Source organism: Anarrhichthys ocellatus, unplaced genomic scaffold (assembly GCF_004355925.1).
Source record: "Anarrhichthys ocellatus isolate YVR2014 unplaced genomic scaffold, GSC_Weel_1.0 scaffold13, whole genome shotgun sequence".
Classification (NCBI taxonomy): Eukaryota; Metazoa; Chordata; class Actinopteri; order Perciformes; family Anarhichadidae; genus Anarrhichthys; species Anarrhichthys ocellatus.
The window spans coordinates 5532694-5557614 of NW_022280043.1; the positions used below are offsets into that span (position 1 = coordinate 5532694).

Sequence of the window (24921 nt, forward strand, 5' to 3'; positions counted from 1 at the left end):
AGTCTGTGGAAGCAGCCAATCAGATCGGTCCATTTCGGACCGGAAGCTGTGTTGTTTACATTTTCTAAGATGGCGGCGGGGATGTATTTGGAGCATTATTTGGACAGTAAGCTGTTTATTATGCGTTTTAATGCTGAAAAAAACATTTCATCCTACTTAGCTCGCTTTATAGTTTGTCTTTGGTTGTGCGATGCAGCTCCTGCACAATCCTCGTGCGGAATCAACCGATATAAACGTTTCATAACGGTCAGCGGGTTTAGGCTCGGTCTATTTGCTGGGGTAGCCGTTAACGCTTCTCACCATAGCTAAAAGGGATGCAGTTTGAGATTACACAACACAACGTACTGTAACGAGCCCCCTGCCGTGCTGACCTTTATATTTGAATTAATTAAACAAGCAAATAAATGTTTCTGTAATATGTTTCAATGTTAGTTCAAGCGGTAACGTTAATGGTAGCCGGCGCATTGATTAACACATGATTACGCTAGCTATCCTGCTTGCATCAATGTTATAGTTTCATGTTGATCGCACTGATTTAACAGTTTGTTGTCTCCTTCTTCACGACACTAGGCATCGAAAACTTGCCCTTCGAGTTGCAGAGAAACTTCAATTTGATGAGAGATCTAGATCAGCGCACAGAAGGTGAGAACAATGACCTGTCTAATAACTGTGGATTATAACTCTGAATGTCAGCTGTAATGTTAAAGAGACCTGTTACAGCACACTACGCCGCCTCAATGTCTAATGATTGAACAATGTGAGCTGTGCCGTGGTTCCCAACCTATGGGTCGGGGTCCCCAAAAGGATCCTAAGGGGAGACTGCAGGGTCCAAAGATAATTATAGGAATATAATCTAGCCAGTAACCTTGCTACTTCATGTACTGCTCAACATAAGCTGTTTATGCATGCTAAACAATAAAACAGACACTTAAGATTTAAGTAAATTGTCAATGCAATTATTATTTGTATATTTGATTTTTCTTTTTAATTTTAATTTAAATATTTGTTTTATCCCATTGGTAATTTTGACTTAACGGTTGCAATGTTGTTTTAGATGTTTTACTTAGTTTTCCTTCTCTCTCTTCCAGATCTAAAGGGACAGATAGACTCTCTGGCTAAAGAGTACACAGCCAATGCACGGACTCTTTCCTCTGAACAAAAGCTGTCCATACTGAGGCAGATTCAGCAGTCTTACAGTAAATGCAAGGAGTTTGGAGATGATAAAGTGCAACTGGCCATGCAGACCTATGAGATGGTTAGTTTCCTAGATATAGACATAATATCCATACATCTGTAGGTAATATGAGATAGAGATAGACCCACCATGCCACAATCAGTCTGCTGAAATTCTATTCTCTGCAGGTCGACAAACACATCAGACGTCTTGACACCGACCTGGCTCGGTTTGAGGCCGACCTGAAGGAAAAGCAGATCGAGAGCACGGACTATGATTCCACCTCCAGCAAAGGGAAGAAAGGTGTGTGTCCACTATATGGGCTTGATATCTCCTCTATGTTTTTGCACAGAGGACTGTCAGGGTAACCAAAACCAAATTTCATGGAATAATGAAGTGTTTTTTTGTAATTCCAGTTGAAACCAGACAGAAGGAAAAGAAGACCGCTAAAACAAGGTCTAAAGTGAAGAGCTCAGATGAAGATAGCAGTCCTAAGACTGCACAGAAGAAAGTCAAACTCCTTCAACCGTACGTTGGGTGGCTCATTTCCAGCTTGTGATGACCATGTGTTTACTTTATTTTTGTAATTTTAGTTTTATGATCGTATTCCCTTTCTCACTTTCAATACTTTCCTCCCACCATCAGAGGAGAATTCAACAGCCCTGCCACCAACTTTGGGAATGTGCATCCATCTGATGTGCTGGACATGCCCGTGGACCCCAACGAACCCACCTACTGTCTGTGTCATCAGGTCTCCTACGGCGAGATGATCGGCTGTGACAACACTGATGTGAGTTTGGTTTTTCAGTCTCAGGGGTCACATAAAGTACCTTTTGAGATTGTAATTTCCCCAAATCTTTCTGCATTAAACAAGACTTTGGGTCTAGAGAAGCAGCGATACTGACATCAGTCCTGATGTTGCCTTACACATGAAAGTGACCCCAGTCTCTTCCACACAATGGTGGATGATGAATGCAGCTAATTAATTACACACTGGTATCGGATTGGTACTCGGTATCGGCCGATACCCGAACGGCCAGGTATCAATATCAGTATCTGGACTGAAAAAGTTCAGATCGATGCATCCCTGGGTGGGACTTAATATTGTGAAGGATTAGGTTGAAATATTTAAAAGCATGTAGGATAAACATTACACAAAGAACGCTGACATTGCTCTTTACTTTAATTGTGTGGCTAAATAATGCATTGCATCAGTTGCACTTACAGAAGAGGTGGAGGCGAACAAAGTGGAACGTGTTCGTGTATATTTTGGTTGTGTGTGATGTTCTGGACTGAACCCGAAGGTATAAAGAAAATAAACAGAATCAAACAGGCAACAAAAGAGGACAGAAAAGAGCTCATAACGTGGTTCCAGAACAGACAAAAATACCTACAAAGAAAGTGTTAAATAAATACAAACATTTGTCAAAAGACAAGAATTAGAGACAGTTAATGGTTGACTATCTTAACACATCATGGTTTTCTGTTGTTTTGTACCTCGTGGATTCTATATCCGCTTTCTCTATTGCTGATGAGTTGCATTGCCTGTATTCTTCAAAATAATGACATGTTACAAGAAAAGGAAACATGCAATTTTTGTATAAATATGTGCTCAAATACCTTTTTTTTCAACAAACATTACATCTGATTACACAGACGATGTATTTATTCCGTTCAGAAGACGTGTAATTCGAGTGACCTTTCCAAACAACAAAGATTAATGTTTCTTTTTATTTAAATAACATTAATATTAAATACCATTCAAATATCGCAAAGGTCAACAACAAAGCACTTTTATAGTACAGGCCTGAAATTCAGAAGATTAAATAAGAATATTGCAAAAAAAAAGTAATTTGTTATTGTACATAAAGTACAAGTACATCATTCCCCATATGTATGTATATATATATATATATATATACAGGTGCTGGTCATATAATTAGAATATCATCAAAAAGTTGATTTATTTCACTAATTCCATTCAAAAAGTGGAACTTGTCTATTATATTCATTCATTACACACAGACTGATATATTTCTAATGTTTATTTCTTTTAATTTTGATGATTATAACTGACAACTAAGGAAAATCCCAAATTCAGTATCTCAGAAAATTAGAATATTGTGAAAAGGTTCAATATTGAAGAGACCTGGTGCCACACTCTAATCAGCTAATTAACTCAAAACACCTGCAAAGGCCTTTAAATGGTCTCTCAGTCTAGTTCTGTAGGCTACACAATCATGGGGAAGACTGCTCACTTGACAGTTGTCCAAAAGACGACCATTGACACCTTGCACAAGGAGGGCAAGACACAAAAGGTCATTGCAAAAGAGGCTGGCTGTTCACAGAGCTCTGTGTCCAAGCACATTAATAGAGAGGCGAAGGAAAAGATGTGGTGGAAAAAAGTGTACAAGCAATAGGGATAACCGTACCCTGGAGAGGATTGTGAAACAAAACCGATTCAAAAATGTGGGGGAGATTCAGAAAGAGTGGACTGCAGCTGGAGTCAGTGCTTCAAGAACCACTACGCACAGACGTATGCAAGACATGGGTTTCAGCTGTCGCATTCCTTGTGTCAAGCCACTCTTGAACAACAGACAGCGTCAGAAGCGTCTCGCCTGGGCTAAAGACAAAAAGGACTGGACTGCTGCTGAGTGGTCCAAAGTTATGTTCTCTGATGAAAGTAAATTTTGCATTTCCTTTGGAAATCAGGGTCCCAGAGTCTGGAGGAAGGGAGGAGAGACACACAATCCACGTTGCTTGAGGTCCAGTGTAAAGTTTCCACAGTCAGTGATGGTTTGGGGTGCCATGTAATCTGCTGGTGTTGGTCCACTGTGTTTTCTGAGCTCCAAGGTCAACGCAGCCGTATACCAGGAAGTTTTAGAGCGCTTCCTGCTGCTGACCAACTTTATGGAGATGCAGATTTCATTTTCCAACAGGACTTGGCACCTGAACACAGTGCCAAAGCAACCAGTACCTGGTTTAAGGACCATGGTATCCCTGTTCTTAATTGGCCAGCAAACTCGCCTGACCTTAACCCCATAGAAAATCTATGGGGTATTGTGAAGAGCATGATGCGAAATGCCAGACCCAACAATGCAGAAGAGCTGAAGGCCACTATCAGAGCAACCTGGGCTCTCATAACACCTGAGCAGTGCCACAGACTGATCGACTCCATGCCACGCCGCATTGCTGCAGTAATTCAGGCAAAAGGAGCCCCAACTAAGTATTGAGTGCTGTACATGCTCATACTTTTCATGTTCATACTTTTCAGTTGGCCAAGATTTCTAAAAATCCTTTCTTTGTATTGGTCTTAAGTAATATTCTAATTTTCTGAGATACTGAATTTGGGATTTTCCTTAATTGTCAGTTATAATCATCAAAATTAAAAGAAATAAACATTTGAAATATATCAGTCTGTGTGTAATGAATGAATATAATAGACAAGTTTCACTTTTTGAATGGAATTAGTGAAATAAATCAACTTTTTGATGATATTCTAATTATATGACCAGCACCTGTATATATGTGTATATATGTATATATATATATATGTGTGTGTGTGTGTGTGTGTATGTGTATATATATATATATATGTGTGTGTGTGTGTGTGTGTATATATATTCCTAGATGTGAACCACAAAGATGCTTCGGAGTCTTGCTCTGTAGAGAAGGTCACAGATGACTAACTACACACACTGTACGAGATGTCTCTTTTTGAAAAGATGGATTCTGCTTTTGATCTTGTGTTTTGAATCGTCTTGTCTCGACTAAGTGCTCCATTTGCAGGAATACTTAACAGAAGAATATAATTTTTGTCTTTACTCCAGTGCTCCATCGAGTGGTTCCATTTTGCATGCGTGGGCCTGACAACCAAACCAAGAGGCAAATGGTAAGAAACCCGGGCCGTAATGTACCGTCCTGTTTTCAATGCATCCGTAAAAAGTGTGAATTGTTACTCATTCAAGTCAACTAAATTATTTTTTTGCTCGGCATTTTCTTCTTTCTATGCAGGTATTGTCCACGATGCTCTCAAGACAGAAAGAGAAAATAAAAACACCTGGAAATAAAATCACGGACACAGATCAGATGGAAAATGAGAAGAATATTTCTTCATTAGTTACTAGACATTTTTTTTCTCATCTTCCTTAACATTTGGTGCTTTTTCTTTTGATTTATGTAATTTGCCTTGGTCTGATGCGGTGTGTGTTAAAGAGCCAAGTGGTTACAAATGTATTTAAAATTTGTTTTTTTAAACAGTTAACATGTTTTATTTCCAGTTACTTTTGGTGCTCTTATTGTGATTTATTTTTTTACATTTTGTTTCACGAGTGAATAATAAACACTACAACTGCCCCCAGTGGTTTAACAGTTCCAAGTTGTCACAATACTTAATACTATATTCATATGTACTACAACATTTTCTCTAAAAAACAGTTAGGCCATGGATACTTTTTTTGCTTTGTTGTATAGTTAGTTTCTTGTGCTTAGCCTTGAAACACTAGTTTTATGTTTTAAGTATAAGGAGAGGGCAAAAGAACACAGGGACAAATGCTGCATCCCGACAGTATTAGTTACCTGTGGGTAGTGAGTTGAACCATTTCATTTTAACATTTGATTGAGTGCTGTATAGAAAGTAAGACATTTTGTGAAAAGTATTGTCATTTCTGTAGCTGAAACATTGGTACAATGGAGAGGGGGTGATTGTGTTGTCAATCATTTGAATACAGCTACTACCTCAAAAAAACACGTGCCTTTGTGGTCCTTTTTCTGTGATTTATATCCAATAGTCTGCCTCCATCGTGTTGTAGTGGCCATAGTCATCCTGTAGGTGGCGGTGCTGCGTAAAAACGCGCTGGCAACGTGTGACGTCAGAACTTCACCGCTTTGGCGCGATATCCAAATAAAGTTTGAAAAGTTGCGGATTCAAACAGCTCGTGAGCGGCGGAGAGAGCAGACCACACGTTAGTCTTCAGAGGATCGTCATCGTGGATAGCGGGACTGCAGCCTTCTCAGGTGAGCGTTATCTTTGTAACTTATTAAAAACAGAGTTGTTAGCTAAGTGTAGCTGCATTCCTTTCAGTTAAAAAATAAAGTTACAGCCAACAAGTGATGATACGCAGTTAGCAGCTAGCTAGCATGCTATCTTTGCTAGCAGTAGCGCTAAGTTAGTTGTTTGTCTGTCTAGCTTGATTCACAACAAACCAGTAATGTTTGCATGATAGAAATACGATGTCACTTGTTCTAAATCAGTCATATTGAATAATATTAGCTGGCAGGTTAGAATTAAGTCGTGAAATGTAGCTTCACGGTAAGAGGTAACTGAAATATTGAGTTGTTGTTATGGTGATCGAAAATGCTAACGTTACTTGGCTAACTAGCTAACTTATGTAGTTAACGCTACAGGTCAATGATACATTGGAACTACAATGCTAAAAATCTAATGTAATGTTTCTTTGTTTGTTCTTGACTCAGGGATGTCGTGGGACTTTTTTGTGCCCGTGTGCGTGGGCGACCTGGTGAAGAGTGGGGGGATTAACCAGTACGTCGTTCAGGATGTGGTGTCTCCAAAACAGCTGCCACCCCATCTCAGTAGTAAGTAGCTGGTTCACGTTGTGGAGATGTTCTCAATGGGGCTGTTGTTTGTGACCAGTTTCTGTCTCTCTCTTCCACACAGAATTTAAGGCTGCATTGAGAAGCCAGGGGCCCATGTGTATATTGGAACACTTTGACACAGGCTACAGCGTGCTACAGTAAGCAGTGATAATATATAGCCGGCTATGGTTATTGTTGTTAAGAATGGTATGGGTACAAAACTGCTGTTTTCTATTTTAAGGCAATGCCGCTCAGTGGATCTGGGTGTGAAAGAGGATACTTTGGAGTTACTAATACAAGGTTGGAGCTTTTTTTTCCATGTTTCTGCGTTTCAATAAACAATACAACTGTGATATGAAGTGATAACATTTTGTCTGTTTTTTTTCCCTCAGTGGTTAGTGGCTTGGCTGCTTCCCTGCCAGCGCTTCTCGTGTCCACCTCCTTCCCAGCTACAGAGCGCAAAGAGAATCTTAATGCAGTTAAAATGAGTGTCTACCTGCTCTGCAAACTCACAGAGACCTTTGAGAGTGACTCCTGCAGACAGAATATTGTCACGGCACCCGGGAAGGTATGGGTATAATATAAATACACTTCGCCATTGTCTATGACTGGTAATTTTTGCTATGTTAAACAATTTTAAATGCCCGCATGATGATATCACGGCAAGTTTGATGATCCGGTCAGACCAAGAGATTGTTGCTTCTAGCCTGCTGTTAGATGGGTAATCTTGGTGATGTGGTGGAGTTTTATTGCACTACTGTAAGGGCCCAACCACAGTTAACTTGTCATCTTCGATGACCTCTGCCCCCCCCAAGAGCAATGGGACGGGTCAGGTAGGAGATGTCAGACAATGTGCGGATGTTTGTTTGTGTGTGTGTGTTGCTGTATGAATGTATATGTATCAGCTGGCAAGAAGCTATAATCTATAGTTGGTTTGGCAATAATGAACTACATTCTTTGGTAACCTGAGGGCATATAATGACCGTTAACTTCAATGGTCAATGTTATTGTTTGTGTAGCTTTTGAGTTGAGTATCTGTTGGGCTCAACAGGTTTTGTCTGTCTTACACAGGGTGGTAAAAAGGGCAAAGGCGGCGGAGAAGGACTGCTACAATGGGACAGCGAGAGGGAGAAGGTTCTGCAGGCCCTCGTCCAGCTCCTCCAGCTGGACATCTGTTCCCTCTGGAGCCTCTCCCTGGTAGAGGAAGAGTTCATCAGGTACCCAGCTGATTAGGGAGCTCTGGGCAAGAGTACAGTGTCAGACTTGGCTGTCTTTATTCAGTTAGTTGGTGTCATTTACTACTTTCTTCTTAGAATCTTTACCTGGCACTGATAACATTGGAGCGTATATGAAAATTACCTTTTCTTGACACTGTCGTACCCAACCTGAAAGTTTAGATGGTCGTGTTCAGTTGCTTAATTTAATGTCAACATGAACAAACTTTTGTATTCTTTGTTTTGTCCCTTTCTTCTCTTAGTTGTGTGACCTGCTGTTGCTATAAACTACTTGAGAACCCAACCATCAGCCATGTCAAGTGCAAACCCACCAGAGATTGTATAATCCATCTACTGGGAGTGCTAATCAAGAAGTACAACCACCTTCTGGGTTAGTCTCGCAGTCAAATGCTGAAATTGTGAGCGATGGTTATAACTGAGGGAGCATGTCAACCCGTTCAGTTTCATAAATATGTATAATAAATCATTACAATATCTATTGCTATTCAGCATACATTTAGATGTTAGTTTATACCCTGTCTTAACTCTTACAGGTGCAAGTGTAAAGGTGATCCAGTTGCTGCAACACTTTGATCAGTTGTCGTCCGTGTTTGCTCAGGCCGTGTCTGTGTGGAGCACAGAGTATGGAGTCAGAGCGATCATAGGAGAAGTTATAAGGTCAGTACGCATAATTTCTGTGCATATTGAGTTTACAACAAATAATCCTTGTTGTTAATCTGATCTAATCTTTGGTTGCAAATAATCATGTTTGGAAATTCATACCTTTCTTTTACCCCATTCCTTCAGGGAGATTGGCCAGAGGTCAAGTGAGGAGCTGGCTAGAGAGGCGTCGGGGGTCAAAGCTTTTTCTTCCTTCATTGCAGAACTCGGCGCCCTGGTGCCTGAATTAATGATCCCCAACATTAGTGTGCTCATCACACACCTGGAAGGAGAGGTACTGAATACCTGAACATGTTCATCCTGCTAACATTGAATCATTACAGGAGTATTAATAGGAGTTTGCTGTGACAATTATATGACATGAACGTATATATAATAATAATGATGTTGGGACATCCCGTTCCCTACAAACACTGCTCTTTGTGCCCTTCAAGACTTTCTGTGTAAAGGTTTGTGTAGTTTGCCAGTCTGAGGGTGACTGAGCTGTAATTAAATTTAATTATCCTTTGTTGTGATTAGCTTGTACAGTAATGTTAGCCTGATGTCAACAGTAATGTGCTACACTGGCTTCAGAGTGACAGACCACTTGTAGTAATATTTTCACACATGACGGCATCCAATTACATTTAAGATAGTCTCCATATTTGAGATCACTATGATGTGACTCTCGAAAGGAAAATAATGTGAATTTCTGCCGTTTTATTTGGTCATTGAGTTCTGTTGCTCGGGTGCAATGTTTGCTTTTATAGTGGCACAATGCATCACCCCTCATTGAGGACTTGGTGAGTGTTGCCATATTGGCACAAGAAACCAGAAGAAAAAGCACAAACTCTGTGATTCTTCAGAGTCCCTTCCACACATAGCTTATGTTTATTTTTCCTCCTGTTCAGTTGACATGTTGCCCAGTGATGAGACCAAGGCGAATACGAGCTTACTGAAGGAGAGCTGGGTTCTTCTTGCTTTTTATTGGCAGGTAATCTTGGCAGTGCAGAGGAGCATTCCTGCTCTGCTGTAAGGGCCTGCCTACAGTGACTTGGCTCAACCCAAATTATTCCTCTAAAGTCACAGCGGAGTAATTGCTGGGATGAAGCCGACAGTGTGTTTGTTGTGTGTGTGTCTGTGTGCGCGCGTGCATGTGTAAAAGGCAAGGAGTTCACCCAGCTCTCTTTGCTGTTCAGGTAGCAATGAGTTGCTTCTTTGGTAATCTGAGGGCAGAGTTCAGAAACTCAACTCGAGACAAAGTAATGTTTATATACTCGAGTCAATTTAATTCACTCAGGTAGTTTTAATGCATCATTCTTGCAAGATTTGCCACGAAACACCAAGATACAGAAATTCTCACTAAAGAGTCAATGATGAATATAATTATGTTACTGACACACGATTAGAAGCAGACTTATTCCCTGTTTCCTACTGTTTTTCCAGAGCCACACAATGCGCGTCGCTGTGTGTGAGGTGCTGGGGGAGATCCTTGTGCGGGTCCTGTGTGGTGACGGGCTCGACGAGTCCGGTAAAGCCGACCGCGACCGCTTCTTTGACACGCTGCAGGAACATCTGCACGACACGCATTCCCATGTCAGGGCACGTGTGTTGCAGGTCTACGCACGCATAGTCAACAGCAAAGTATGTTTCATTCTCTTACTGAGTATCTGTAAATGCATGTCGTTAAATGCTCCACTTGGTAATGATCACAATCTTTGTGTGTTTAGGCACTGCCCCTGTGTAAGTACAGTGAGGTGATGGAGCTGGCTGTGGGGCGACTGATGGACAAATCTATAAATGCGGTGAAGAGTGCTATCCAGCTGTTGGCAGCATTCATCGCACACAACCCCTATAGCTGCAAGGTCACTAGAAGCAACACAATTAATGATAACCCAGAAAAGCTTCTTCTTTTTCAGATTTCACAATCTCACTGAAATATGTTCTCGTCTCTTCTTCAGCTTAGCAGTGCCGATCTGAAGAAACCGCTGGAGAAAGAGACGACTAAACTGAGAGAGATGAAAGAGAAACTGGAGGGGAAAGCACCCGGTAAGGTTGAACCCAGAGAAGTTTATTTGTCTTTATGCTCAGTGACATGTCGCCCTGTGATGAGACCAAGGCGAATACGAGCTTACTGAGTGAGAGCTGGGTTCTTCTTGCCTCTATTGGCAGGTAATCTTGGCAGAGCAGAGGAGCGTTCCTGCTCTGCTGTAAGGGCCTGCCTACAGTGACTTGGCTCAACCCTAATTAGTCCTTTTTAAAGTTACAGAGGAGTAATCACGGGTATGAAGCAGACAGTGTGTGTACATGTGTGAGAGGCGAGGAGCTCACCCAGCTCTCTTCAATGTTCAGTCAGCTGTGAGTTGCTTCTTTGGTAATCTGAGGGTCAAGTTCAGAAACTCATTTGTTTAAAACCCTAATTTGATTTGAATGTTTACATTTTCACACCTTTTTTTTTTCATTTAACTTTGTCAGTTTGCTTCTGAAGTTAATGAAATGTTTGGAGTCAGAAACCACCCTAAGCAGCCACCTTTCAATTACAAATGGTATGATACTGATGGTGTAGCCTAATTATCCGCAACTGTGCAGAAATATTGTGTTTAAACAGAATGACAAGAAAAGTCATGCAACATTTAGAATTTGAATGTTGACGTTATGAATAAAGCTATTCTGTACAGCCCTTAACTTTTATTATCTCACAACTGTGTATCTAGCATAAGAATAATGTGGCACAATAACAAAATATGATCAAATGCTGACTCTCTAGAGCCCACCATTGAATCTAAATTTTTATCCAAAGAGCAGTTCTCTTACCATTCTGTCCTCCTGCTGCTAATTGATTTAATTTGTAACCTTTTTGTGTCAGTTGTTCCTCCTCATTTTCTTTGTAGCTCTAACCTGAGTCATCGTTATTGAATTTGAATCTTCCTTTTCCTCTCCCTTCCGGCAGTGGCGATAATTAAAGCATCCGAGCTGTGGGCCGCCATGGAGCCTGAGCTGCTCGTCACTGTCAGGGCAGAGCTGGAGCCAACAAGTGAAGCGGAGGAGGAGGATGTGGAGGAAGACAAGGAGGCGGAGGATGACCGAGCGACTGCAGTGAAGGTTGCTCAGTTCCTCCGCGTCAACAAATACAGGTGATGCTAATCACCGGTGTTGGCCCTGGTAAAAGTTGACCAAGAGTCACTACCTCAAGGAGTTCTTTCTCCCACACTGTCAACGAGCCAACAATATACGTGACGTTTCTTTTGTCTTCCCTCTCTTCAGGAATGCTGTGCGTCTTTGTGTCAGAGCCCACGGCTGCTTCCCTGAATCTGAAATGTTTGCTTCTCTGTCCACTCTCACCCCTGAGACTTTAATGGACACACTGGCTCTGATATTCAAAGGTAAAGCCTGCACTCAGTTCACCTGATGCGTTTCTATCATAAGAGCTCTGATGCGAGTCCTAATGGAAGCATGATTGATCACATTTAATATTCAGTTCATTGCATTTCCTCTCGATTGGAGGAAATTTATTTCACATTATTGCTTACTTTCAAATCATTAAAACGGGCTGGTCTATAATATTTGTCTTTTTAAATGTGAATGTGAGTAGAGGATATATTTTAGAGCATAAAACACTGCCAGGTAAATGCGTGTAATTACAAAATGTCACTGTCATTACATGAAAGAAATGAGTACACTCAGTTGACGAACATAAAATGTTTGAGCTGCCTTTTGAAATTTTAGCCTTTGTTTGAAGGCTTTTGTCTTCTAGCAGTTCAGACAGGGAGAGCAAAAAACACAATTACAAGTTACATCCTAAATGTTTGCTGTCTGTCGGCCTTAATCATCATTTGCAGGGTTTTCTCAAAGTCTAAATTCACCCCAGCTGATCACATCATGGGGACAAAGCCCAGACAACAACAAGTCTTTACTTTATATATGTTTAATACATTGTATGTACTCTGGCCCTGTAATACTGGCAGAAGGCAAAAATTAGACTAGTGTGCGAAGGCGATCAAAATTTAATGGCTTATTCCTTAGTGTGCTTTTAATGTAGGACTTGTGTCGCTGCCTCATACACACTAAAAGCCTCCCGGAGAAAAGATTTAACCTGATTACTGCAGCTGCAGGAAGTGTTGAGTGATCGAGCAGCAATGTAAAAATGGTTTATTTGAATTCCTGTGTGGTTGCTTTTTACCGTACTTTACATTATTCAACACCTGGTGTTTTCCTCAGGCTCTGATGAGGACGCCTCTGAGCTCAGCCAGAACTTACCACCAACCCCCCAGAAAGAGGCCGAGAAGGAGGAGGAGGATGGGGAGCTGAAGAAACAAGAGATGTTGGTGCAGTACCTGAAAGACACGGAAACCTTCGCCTTACAGGTGGAGAGAGCAATCTCTGTCATTAACGCCATGCTCTACTGGAAAACCACTTCAGGTAGAGGCAGTACTCATCAGAGTGCAAACCCACTCAACTGTGTGTGTTTCAATATCATTTATCAAAGACATGTTTTCATGTTTGACAAAAGCAGTGTTTGGTTTCAGTGGTCCTGGAGGCTGTGCAGTTTTGTGTGACCGTGTGTGAGTTCAGCATTGCCAACTCTGTCATTGGGGTGAGGAAGATGTTGCCTCTGGTCTGGTCAACCGACGCTGCCATTAAAGATGCCGTCGTTCAAGCCTACCGGCGCCTCTACCTAAACCCTCAGGGAGACACCATCCGGTGTGTAAAACTACCTCGCACATGTATGACGATATGAAAGGCCCTAACATTGACTATTTAATGTGATTTCAGCTGATACAACATTGATTTTGATATACATTTGTAGGGCTGTCAAAAGATCCATTCATAACGTTGAATGCTGTGCAGCTTTTACTTTTTTTGCATGTCTGTTCAAACCTAGCATAGGATTGTTTACGTCTGTTGTGATCCAAACCTTTCCAAAAACCCCAGGGTGTTGTAAAGTCCAACAGATGAGCTTTATTGAAATTGCTTCAATCCAGATGTTGTCCTTTAGCCTTTCAAAAACATTTTCACTGCAGTCAAAAAAACAATTTGCTCCTCCGCTTGCTGCGCACAAAGGGAGGCACGCACCCACATTAACAGGGCGATCTGGCAGCAATCTAACCGCTCCATTAATTACATTTATATAATTTCTTTTTTAAGGTGATGACTTAAAATGTGACAATAGACATTCAAAGCTTTATTCAAAAACCTTAATAGAATCTTTGAATGTTAAAAAATGACATTCTGTACAGCTCTACAAATTGGACAGTTGGGATTCTGATTAAGTTGGTTTAGGTGCCTGGCTTAACAGTAGTTACTATAGTTAAAACATGCCATGAAATTACATGACTCTTTAGTATGTTGCATTATGTGTACATACTCTAAATGACAGGTAATATTATTGTGCTGCAAGCAGAATCTTTGTGTTGCGTTCTCTTCTTAAAGTAGCTCTCTCGTCTCCATTAGGCTGAAAGCCCACACTCTGGTTGACAGTCTCTCTGAACTGATGGTGGATGCATCTCTGGGAACAATCCAGTGTCTTGAGGAAATAGTGAGTAACACTTTTATTACACTGGTATGGATCATTTCTACAGTACACAACTATGTAGAATATTCAAAGGAACCAGCCATAAAATGTTCAGTGTAACTTTCATTTACTTTGTGTTTTCTGTATTTTGTATAAAACGTATGCAGAATGGTGACATGTTTCTGGTGTTTTCTTCAGGTGCAGGAGTTCTTTGGCAGTGGAAGCCATCTCCAGTCTACTGTGGTGCAGGTCTTGTGGGAGAGGTTTACCGGCAAACGAGAAACTTCCGGCTTACAAAGGCGAGCTGCAGTGTTACTGCTGGGTATGGCTGCACGGTAAGACGGGGACCACTTTCAGTACGCTCCTAAGAAACCAATGTTTTAATGACATGAGAGAGAAAGGGGTCCTAGAAGTTCACTAAATGAGAGGTTTTAACTCGACTTTAATGGTGCAGGCCAAAGTAACTCGGCCCCTCCTACTGTGACTGTTCAGTAACTTAAGCAGTAGTTGTATAATCGGTCACAGAGCATCCATTTTTCTGTGTTTAATCCAAGGAAATGTAAAATCCAGTCACCTGTAGTGTACTGCTGAATCACTCAGCCTGGTATTTGGATCACTATCAACTGTAACTGATCAATCCCATTGCAGCTCTTGTTTATTCATTTTCTCATTGTCAATGTTGTGATCTGACCTCATTATGCACATATTATGCAGTGCAGGAGAGTAGGTGGGCATGCCAATCAAAACAGATATGCCAAGTTGTAGAATACGGTAATTCTGCTACACAGGGTTGCGCAACGAAATGCAGGTTTTGTTTTTGTTTTTTTGTTTTTTTTGTTTTGTTTTTTTAGTCCATTAATGCAACATAAACAACTGTTATTATGACTTTAGTGGTTGCATTAGCTGTAGATACTCGTGCCTTGTTTACTGTGGATGAGGCGTGTTGACTGGTGAGAACAGATCTATCTGGAGCTTCGTGAGGTGTACGATGAGTCGTGATGTTTCTGCAACACCGAGCAGTCCTTTTCTCATGACTACATGTGGCTCACTGGAAACTGTAATGATATTCCCATTATAACTCGTTCTGAACGCTGTGGGTGTGAAAATAGATTACTTCTTAAAGTGACAGTGTTACTCTATTGAACCCGTGTACAAACACAGCAGAACTTTGTATCTAGATCTGAAAAAGTTCAATATGTTTGCGCTCTGAACCTTGTGCATTTTATTAGAATGGACAGGAATTGGTTTTATGTTGTTTCATTGTTGTAGTTTTGTGTTAAAGTTCAGTTGTCTAAACTATGTAAAATCTGCAGTATTCCTCTCTGTAGAGGCGCTTCCTTTTACATGTTGGTGCTTCAGCTACTCGACATTCAGCAAATCCCCTCATTAGTCAGAATACACGCTCAGCCTCGGCTCTTCATTGTAATCTAAGTCACGACCATATAACTAGGCTCCTTGCCAGTGCATTTCACTGAAAATATATATCTTTTTTTTTTTTTTTTTAATGTTCCCCCTCAATCTACCTCAAAGACTGCCACAGCTGCAGGGAAGAGCGAGTTAAGAGACTATCTGCAGTCCACCCACACTGCTGCCTCTCTTCATCCAGCCGGCAGCGTTCGTAACCTATTAAATCTTATGTGCTTCTCCTAACCCATCCTCCTACATGCATTATCTGGGCAGCAGCCTAGCACTGGCAAGGCCAGCACACAGCGGCTGGGGTGATGTAGGGCAGAGAAGTTATTACCTCACTTTGCATAATCATATGATCATTGGGAAATATAAAAATGTATTTTTTTGTATTTATGCGAATCCAACAGGGCAGAGAGGGAGGTGGTCCTCAGTAATCTGGACACTCTTTGTTCCGTGGCTCTGGGAGAAAAAGTGACTGAAGACTTTCTTCTGGCCAGAGACGCCGTTCTAACCATCTGCAGCATCACGGACCACGTCAGGGTAAGGAGACAGGAGTCATGATCTGCCTCTAAGCAGGTCCTAATGACCAGAGGGCCACGTTCTCCTGAGCGTGTTGATTGAGTCAAAAATCTTCTACAAGTAGAGATTTAAACCATAACATTAAGCCTTAAAAACATACTCAACATTATTTTTACCAGCTTCATGACGTTTCCTAAAATTCATTAAAATTGCTTCCAACCATAACTTTGAGGAATAAAAACTGACGTAGGGCTGCACCAAAGTAGTTTGAAGCTTCGCTCATAATGTTGGCATTCAAATTCTGCACAGCTTTTATTTTTTGCACGTCTATTCATTCTGTTTGAACCAGTTTTTTCTGCACAGTTGCAGATAAAGATTAACTACACTAATATTATTTGTAGGCTATTAAAATATTTGTAGAATCAGCTGAAATCTGTGTGAAGGGGTCCGCCAGCCAGGCAGGACTACACGCGTACACACACAATAGACGGCAACACCGTTGTGTTAAATGTCACGCCGACATATCATCTTTACAGCACACAGACAGCAAGCGCTGCAATGTGTGTTGACGACACCGATGAGTTATATTTATTAAAAGTTGGTTTAGTAAAACCGTATTCAATCTGATGAATTGGATTCATATTTCTTTCTTACTTAAAATATATTCAAATTCAATCAAAGCTTTGAATGTGAACGTGAACATGTAAAAGGGCTTCAACACGATGTTAACATCTGCTGCATTATCTCCACCAGCAATCAAAAGGTGCTCCATTCAGACTGCCACAGGACCATCAGCTCTTCACCTGCCTCACACAGGCCATCGCTGAAGGTAAACGCAGACAAATGTGCCCTTTGTTGAGGGATTTGTTCGTCTTAGCCTTCCCCACTTCACGCTGGTCTCTCCCTCTGACCCGACTGCTCCAGGTGTGGTGATGGAAGACCCTTACTGGCAGAGCTTCATGGAGCAAGCTGTCCGTCTCCTCTACTTCCTGGCCGAGTCCCCTGACCAGCTGTGCTCCCGGCTGCTCCAGCGCAGCACTCGCCTCTTACTAGATCAGATTGCAGAAGGTGGCGACGTCAATAAGGACGCCAGCCAAATGCAAGATGGATCTCAAGAGTCCAGTGAACAAGGCGAGTCTCATTGGTCCACATTGACTCAGTGTAAAGTGTCCAGCAATGCTCTTAACCACATGTGTCCACGTGCGTCTCTCTCTCCTGCAGTGAACTGCGTGTGTCTGGCCCAGCTGTTGGCTCTGTGTGGCTGCGTGGCTTTTTGGCAGGTGTCTCACCTCGAGCGCAGTGTCAGCACTGAGCTGCGGAGGAGGAGAGGAGAGACGGAGGAGAGGCAGGAGAAGGAGAAGGTTCCCTCCAGCAAAGCTAAGGTAATGAGGCTGTATAGTAATATACAGTACATAGTACACTTACACACAGGAGTATAAAACAATCTAGTACAATGCCCTTGAATGGAAGTAGTATATTGGCTGAATGGGAGATGACCTGATTGTTCACTAATAGATTTTAGGTAGTTTTGTGTGGCTCAATGTAAAGGTGAATTTGATCAATTAAAATTATTAGTTGATTAGTTAATTGACAACTATTTTGATAATCGATTAACCGTTAATTAATCTGATGGTTCCTGGCCCCCTCCAATGTGAGGATTTGTTGCTTTTCTCTGTTTTCTGTGATTGACTGAATCTGTGATTTTAGGCTTTTTCCTCGACAAAAACAACTAATATTTTGCCATGGGTTCTGGAGAATTTTATGGCATTTTATAGACAAAAGCCATGTATCTTTTAATCAAGAAATTAGCATATGTTTCAGCTTTATTTCAGTTCATACTGGAGTTTTAAAAAGTACTTTGCAGATACTTTAATATTACATGGGAGCTGAAACAGCCCCCTCAGTGGTGAAAATGACTGAGTGTCAGCAGGATGGCTTGACTAGATTCATTCTTGTGACAGAGTGATAGCTCATAATTGTTCATCTCATCAGGGAACACAAAATCTTAATTAGCTTGAGACATTTTTGTTATTTTAAAGCTCTCTTCTGTTTTTCCAACAGCAAGCAGCCAATGAGAGCACTATGGAGGAGGAGCTGGGGTTGATGGGTGCCTCTGCTGAAGATACGGAGGCTGAACTCATCAGAAAGATCTGCGAGACTGAATTACTCGCTGGTGAGAAAGACCTCAGCTGGAGATGCACACATGGCAATGTTCTCTCTAAGAACTAGAATTGACAGCATATGGAGCTATGGAATTGCAATTCAATTGTATATTCATAATAAAACACTTGGTTGTTCCAAATGTTTTCGTGGTTGTTAACATAAATTTTTCATATATTAAACATCTTGTCTGTCTAGAGGAGAACCTGCTGTCTGCGTTCCTTCCCCTGCTGGTGAGAGTCTGCAGCTCCCCAGGACGCTACTCCCACCCACAGCTCACCACTGCTGCCTGTCTGGCACTCTCTCAGTACATGATGATAAGGTGAAAACATATTGCCTGTTCGCTGCTCTGTACAAGGCGGGACAGTTCAGTTCACATGAACATTATAACCGTTGTGAAAGTAGGATTTATTGTAGAACTGTTGTTTGCATGTCAACTTTGGGAAATGTATCACTGTTGTAGAGCAAACAATGAATCACTTAATAAACTCTTAAGAGTGATGAAAATATTAGTAGGTTGCAACCCTAAATATGTGACTTTCTTCAGAACCTTTCCTCTAAACAAACGGACCTGAATTGTTGAAGTAACCTTTAATGCCGTGATTTCTTCCTCTTCTATTAGCCCGTCGGTGTGTGAAGAAAACATCCGTCTCATGTTTACCGTGCTGGAGCGCTCCGCTCTCCCTGTGGTCAGGGCCAATGGCATGATAGCCCTGGGAGATCTCACCGTCCGCTTTCCAAACATTCTGGAGCCCTGGACTCAGAATCTCTATGCCAGGTAACATAATGACGAGTTCAATTACAGGATGGGTGGTCTATTAGGGTTCTATCATTCTGTAGCTTCCCAGTGGTGTTGAAATCCAAACGTTCACATTTTGATGAAGTAAATCATGTTTTTTTAGTGTCAAAATGCTATTTTCCCCCCAAACCCTTCTAAAAACATTTACCATGATGTAGGTTTCGGCATTATGATGTTGTAGTACATATGGACTATAGATAGTGTATCTCCTACAGTAACTAAAAGTTATCTCCAAACTTAGCACAGCTAACGTTGACTCGGCTATTATTCACATCATTGATAAGTTTATTGATTAGCTTAATTTGGTAACCTATGTCACTGAGTGGCTGTTTCATTTGACCTTCAGTTGACCTTTTTAAATGAGCTTAGTGATATAAAATGAATTTGTCACAGGAGCAGCTCATCATCATCCCCACCACACTAATCGACTCTTTTCCAATTAGATGGACATCATCACAATATCCCTAGGTTCGCTGCTTGTTTTTGTTCACCCAACACAAGGATAGGCTACGCCTGATGGCTCAGCTGAGTGGGTGTACTGTAAGACTGTGAGTGCCGTTTCATCTCAGCCAACACCCAACCCCCTCACCTTGTACACTTCATCCGGATCCCACCACCACGTCTCGGTGTGTTGTTCCTCTCAGCCGCTGCTGTCACTGTGCTCCACTGAGCCACATGATGGGAAAAGTTTACTCTTCCCATCACAACTTTTTTTTTTTTTTTCTTTTAATGGGAGAAACAAACTTTTGCGATGATCCGTGTTCACAAACACCAGATGATACGTTTTGTATCCTGAACCCACCCCCACACGTGAACTGGGGAAGAGCCTCTGACCGCCTCAGGCGAGGGTACTTTTAGACAACGAACAACTTAATTACTAGTGTGTTGCAGATTGTTACTAGAACCAATGACGAGTGTGTTGTAATTACAGAGCGGCTGGGTGAGCAGAAGGGAATAATTTCGGGTGAAGTCAAAGGTTCTACAGGGTTTTAGCCTGTAGGTACACTTTCATGTTACAAACACTTACTGCTCTCTATCTTGTTTCCTTATAGCTAACTTAAAAGCTGCAGTTTCTCAGTTTGATGAAGTGCAGTCTTAATTATAATGGTTGATAATGCTCACGCCGACTTGTTTTGAATGTGTAAAACACTGTTCATTTATAAGGCCTCATTGCCCTCCTTGTTTTTTACCTGATAAGCGTTACATGGCGTTCCCTAATTGTCTCCCACACACGGCACCTCCACTGTTTTCTGAGCTGCTCCCCTGGAGCCTCCCGATAAGCGTATTAAGAATTAATTACCCTGCTTCGTCGCAATTGCAAGCTCCTTCCATTGGCTTGTGGAATTTCCATGTTCACGTGTCTGATCCTCTGCCAGGAGTCCTGCTCTCCGTCATGAATGAGAAACAGTTAATGAGTTTCTTTGTTCTGTGGTTTTGGGTGAGAGTGAATCTAAATTGAGCTCAGAAAGCGATCAGATTGCCCTGCGACGGCATGTCCAATCCCATTGTATTCAGCCGAGGCTGTGACGGTAGCGTTCTGCCTCATAACTCAGAAAGCGTAATTGACTGGGAAACAACAAATACGCAGGTGGCAAGATTTATTTATTTATTTATGTTTTGTCTCCACCCACAGTGCTGTATACTGTTGGTCCAGACTGAAATATCTCAATGATTGAATAGTTAGATATTCATGGTGCCCAGAGGCTGAAACACACTGACTTTGATGGTCCCCTGAATTTCCCTTTCTTGCCACAAAATGTCACTGAACCAGTTAAATATTTCAACATCCTCCGGATGGATTGGGAAATTCTGTCCAGACATTCATGTTTCCCAGAGGATGTATCCGTTGATGTATATTTCTTCTAAACCATACAAGTTAAAATGTGTGTTTTGGAGTGATAATGTGTAACGTCTTTGATGCCTTAAAGCCCCCATACACACTGACGCTATCGGTCGTAGTAAGCAGCTGATTGAGGAAAATAGGTCTCGCACCATCATCGGGACCGAAGCTGTAGAAAATGAATTGTCCAGTGATTTCACGTCCTCACGTCCTCATCTCCTCTAGGCTCAGTGACGAGGTTCCTTCAGTGAGGCAGACGGCTGTGACAGTTCTGACTCAGTTGGTGCTTAAAGATGTGCTGAAGGTGAAAGGCCAAGTCAGCGAAGTGGCCGTGCTGCTAATTGACCCAGAAGCTCACATCACCAGCCTGGCCCTGAACTTCTTCAACGAGCTGGCCTCCAAGGTATGCGCCCACACACACACATCCATAACTTTTGATAGTGCCTCAATAATTAGGAAGGTTTTTAACTCTTGGTGTTGCCCATCAGGACAATGCCATCTACAACCTGCTCCCAGATATCATCAGCCGCCTGTCTGACCCAGAGAGAGGCATGACCTCTGAGGACTTCAACACCATCATGAAGTGAGTTTCATGTTCTTTCAGTGTCCGTCTCGTCCCCTTTGCTGCATTCGTCCACTGAGGATTTCACCGTTCTGAGCAGCACTCGGCAGGCCCGGGAAAGAAATGGTGACTTGTGAGGGGAAAGTTGACAGCTTTGCTATTTGGGGCTGTTTTTATTTAGATGCTGTATTTGTGTGCCTGTGTGTTTTCAGACAGCTGTTCTCCTACATCACCAAGGAAAGGCAGACCGAGTCTCTCGTAGAGAAACTGTGTCAGCGCTTTAGGACTGCCAAGTGAGTACATCTCCACACCTCTCACCTGCTATTTATTTATTTCCTTTGTTTCCCTCACTTCTGATTCTGCCTTGAAGTATTTCATTTGTGTAAAATGCAGAGGTGGCTGCGTGAGTAATGAGTGTTTTTCAGTGTGAGACGAGGGATCAACCGTTAAAGCACGACATGCTCAGAGATGACAGAGGGTCATTGCCCCACTTCTAATTCCTCTTTCTCTCACTGGGCATGGACCGACTGCCTTGTACAGTTGTGCCCACCAACACACCCTATCTTCCTGATTTTGATAACTAGTGGCAATCAAATAATTCTTACATTTCAGTCTTCAGCCCTTCACAAAATACTTTAAGTTTGCAATGAAGACTTTTATCAAACCGTTTTTATTATACATCAGGTCAGCATTTTAATGAATCCTTTGTTGTGTAGGATTACTGGCCGTTACGACCGATATCTAGGTTCTTTTGTGAAAAAAGAAGTTTTGTGGAAGTTGTGAATCAATTTAGAGTATTTGGAATCTTACATGAATTGATTTTATTCATATCTTGCGCTGTAGTTTAAAAAAAATCTTATGTTGGACTTTGTTTTATTCCTTTTGTGCAAAAGCAGAAATCCCTTTGATTTGCCCTAACTGTGCTTTACCAATAAATGTATCTTTCCTTCACAGAGCCGTTCACCTCCACTCTGACATTATATTCACTCATTCTTCCTGTATAGTTTGGGATTGTATACGGACCCATTAGTCGGGCCAGTCTTCAGTCTGCCTCTGACTCATGCTTCACCCATACTCTAAGGAAGGACATTTTCTATTACATAATGGCAAAATTAATTTAGATACAAGAGGTTCCCGGAAAATAAGATTTGGTCCAAATGTCAGGGCAAAGCCACATTCATGAATAATGAGTTCTTATATTGAGGAGCTAGAATTTTTATGCATTTCACATAGTTCGTAATCAGGTTTCGTCTCTAATTCCTCGGACTCTCGTTCTGCTTCCCCCTCAGGACGGAGCGTCAGTGGCGCGACTTGGCCATGTCTCTGTCTCTGCTGTCCATGTGTGAGCGCGGTTTTAAGAGGCTGCAGGAATGCTGGGAGTGTTACAGCGACAAGTTAACGGAGCCTGGAGTCTACCAGCCTCTGCTCTCCATCACCGCCAAGCTCCGCCGTGGAGCCAAAGTCCAGTTCAAGGTGCTGCATACAAGGAGATTCTTTTTAATTTATTTTGATGCAATCTTTGTGTTTACTGATGGCCACTTTGTGTCCCCAGGCCCAGGTAGATGAGTTTGAGAAGCGTCTGACGGCGGTTCACACGCGGGGGCTGGAGAATGTGGAGAGTCCTGAGATGGACGAGGAGAACCCAAAAGGAGGAGGATCCTCTGAGAAGATGGTCACGCGTACGCCTCTGCCCTCCAGAGGCCGGGCGAGGACGAAGAGAGGTTGGTGGTCGTAGACTTTAATTCAGGGTTCCTGTTGTGTGCAAATAGAAAGAAAATCTCTGACAATAAAACATGTTCTGATTTTAGTTACAGGTCAAGCAACGCCATCAGTTTCTGGCCGCGGCGATGACAGTTTTGTGACGCCTCAGAAATCTCGCAAGTCCAAGAAACCCATGATCACCTTCAGCAGTGATGAGGAGGAGGAGGAGGAGGAAGAGGGTGAGTGCAGCCACTTCATTAATCCATAAGTGGAATCATTTATAGTGAAAATAGCTTTTACGGATTCTTCTGCCTATTCAATTCTCATTTATTTTGTCTGACCATCCGTCCAAACTCAAAGATATTCAGTTACAATCACACAAGATGGAGAGAGCAACACACTCTCAATTGATTATCAAAATAGCCGCACATTTTCTCTCCCAATCGACGAGTCGTTTCTGCTGTTGGTCTTATGCGTAGAATGGACTTGAGTATTTTGGCCGCCGTCGGTGATCTACTTTAGATCAATACAACAAAGTTCAGAGTCTTTGGCACACTGAGCTCTGAACCACACGAGGTGTCTAAGAGGATTTAGGACGGCTGTTTTTAAAAGGGAGCTGTGCATTGCTGCAGCACTAATCCAAGATCTGGGGATTTCTTTAATGGCTTTGATAGAAAACAACTTTAAAGGATTAAATCGATCTACGAATCACATTAAGATTGAGATAAAGTGGCGAGTACATGACTTTGAATAGTGTTTATATCGGGGGAAGATTTTCTTTGTGTATTCTCCTGATAACATTGAACGTATTCATTGATGGTAGGATTCATTGAAATACTTTCTGTTAAAATGCTCAAACTATTCCTGAACAAAGATGTTTTCCATGACTGCTTTTGCTTTATCGATTTCTAATCTTCATCAGATGCTGTAATGGCGGAGAGTGAGACCCCTAAAGTGACGACGCCCATCGCCCGCACATCTCGACGAGCTCGCCTCAGAAACTGATCTGTGTTCTTCTTTGTTTTGTCTCATTTCTGTCTCTTTTAATCTTTTATCTGAAATGATGTTTTGCATTTTTAACTGTTTTTATTGCATTTTGTCTTTTTTAAATCTTTTTGTACATTTTGTTTTAAGACATTGGTACTTGGCACCAATCTAAAGTAGTGCGATGACTTATCTAATCGCATAGAATCAAGACATGTTTTAATAAACCTGGTTTTGATAAGAACTCAAGCGGTTGTCTGTCTCATTGTGAGCTGCGGCCTATGCGCGCTGAACAAACCTCCAGAGGCTGACACAAAGAAACGTGTGAAGGGTTTGGGTGTCCGCTGGGTTATGTCAAGTAAATTTACGCCATCATTACAAGCGGCATTGAATGTCTGCTTGTATCATGTGTTTGGACAGCGGTGTTTAATGGGTTGTCACAGCTTGCCCGGACAGTGTTGCTACCCCACATGCTGCTCCACTTCATTTTCCTCGAATTTCTTTCCTTTTTCTTACAGCATGATCCTTCATATCTGATTTCAGTCTTTAGCAGACGAGAAACAATTTAGCTCCCCTCACCAATGAGTGTAGCTGCATGTTTATTTACAATCGTGTCTCCCCCCCCCCTCCCCTCTTATTCTGTGTGACACATTTGCTGTTGCCTCGTTGGCCGCCTCTGTTCTCGTAATCAATCTCTTTTGAAGGTCTCCCTCCGCTCTCTGCTGGTGCTTTCCTCCCTCCCATCCTCCTCCTACTCTCCGTTGCCTACTTTTCCTCTTACAGCGCTCCTC

At 41.9% G+C, this 24921-nt stretch overlaps 2 protein-coding genes and 3 non-coding genes across 5 annotated transcripts; all 5 read left to right on the plus strand.

The window, feature by feature from the left end:
• Window positions 1–23: 23 nt before the first annotated feature.
• On the plus strand, window positions 24–5921 carry ing4 (inhibitor of growth family, member 4). Its single transcript, XM_031852858.1, has 8 exons — window positions 24–106; window positions 571–642; window positions 1089–1255; window positions 1363–1477; window positions 1591–1702; window positions 1820–1964; window positions 5005–5066; window positions 5189–5921. Exons 1-8 carry the CDS (start codon window positions 70–72, stop codon window positions 5226–5228), a joined length of 750 nt encoding a protein of 249 aa, XP_031708718.1. The 5' UTR covers window positions 24–69; the 3' UTR covers window positions 5229–5921.
• An 81-nt stretch (window positions 5922–6002) lies between these two features.
• On the plus strand, window positions 6003–24374 carry ncapd2 (non-SMC condensin I complex, subunit D2). Its single transcript, XM_031852670.1, has 32 exons — window positions 6003–6190; window positions 6650–6769; window positions 6852–6927; window positions 7011–7069; window positions 7162–7337; window positions 7841–7986; window positions 8247–8374; window positions 8538–8661; window positions 8791–8938; window positions 10090–10287; window positions 10374–10508; window positions 10605–10692; window positions 11594–11777; window positions 11908–12026; window positions 12862–13062; window positions 13170–13344; window positions 14095–14179; window positions 14354–14490; window positions 15973–16105; window positions 16838–16913; window positions 17009–17215; window positions 17306–17466; window positions 18146–18257; window positions 18443–18566; window positions 18867–19022; window positions 21109–21286; window positions 21372–21466; window positions 21658–21738; window positions 22735–22918; window positions 22998–23166; window positions 23254–23385; window positions 24069–24374. Exons 2-32 carry the CDS (start codon window positions 6652–6654, stop codon window positions 24149–24151), a joined length of 4188 nt encoding a protein of 1395 aa, XP_031708530.1. The 5' UTR covers window positions 6003–6190; window positions 6650–6651; the 3' UTR covers window positions 24152–24374.
• Window positions 7413–7742, plus strand: LOC116386974 (small nucleolar RNA U85). The gene has a single exon (XR_004212991.1). It is a non-coding gene; the product is annotated as a small nucleolar RNA U85 (small nucleolar RNA).
• On the plus strand, window positions 9565–9878 carry LOC116386978 (small nucleolar RNA U85). Its single transcript, XR_004212995.1, has one exon. It is a non-coding gene; the product is annotated as a small nucleolar RNA U85 (small nucleolar RNA).
• LOC116386977 (small nucleolar RNA U85) lies at window positions 10744–11031 on the plus strand. The gene has a single exon (XR_004212994.1). It is a non-coding gene; the product is annotated as a small nucleolar RNA U85 (small nucleolar RNA).
• Window positions 24375–24921: the final 547 nt, after the last annotated feature.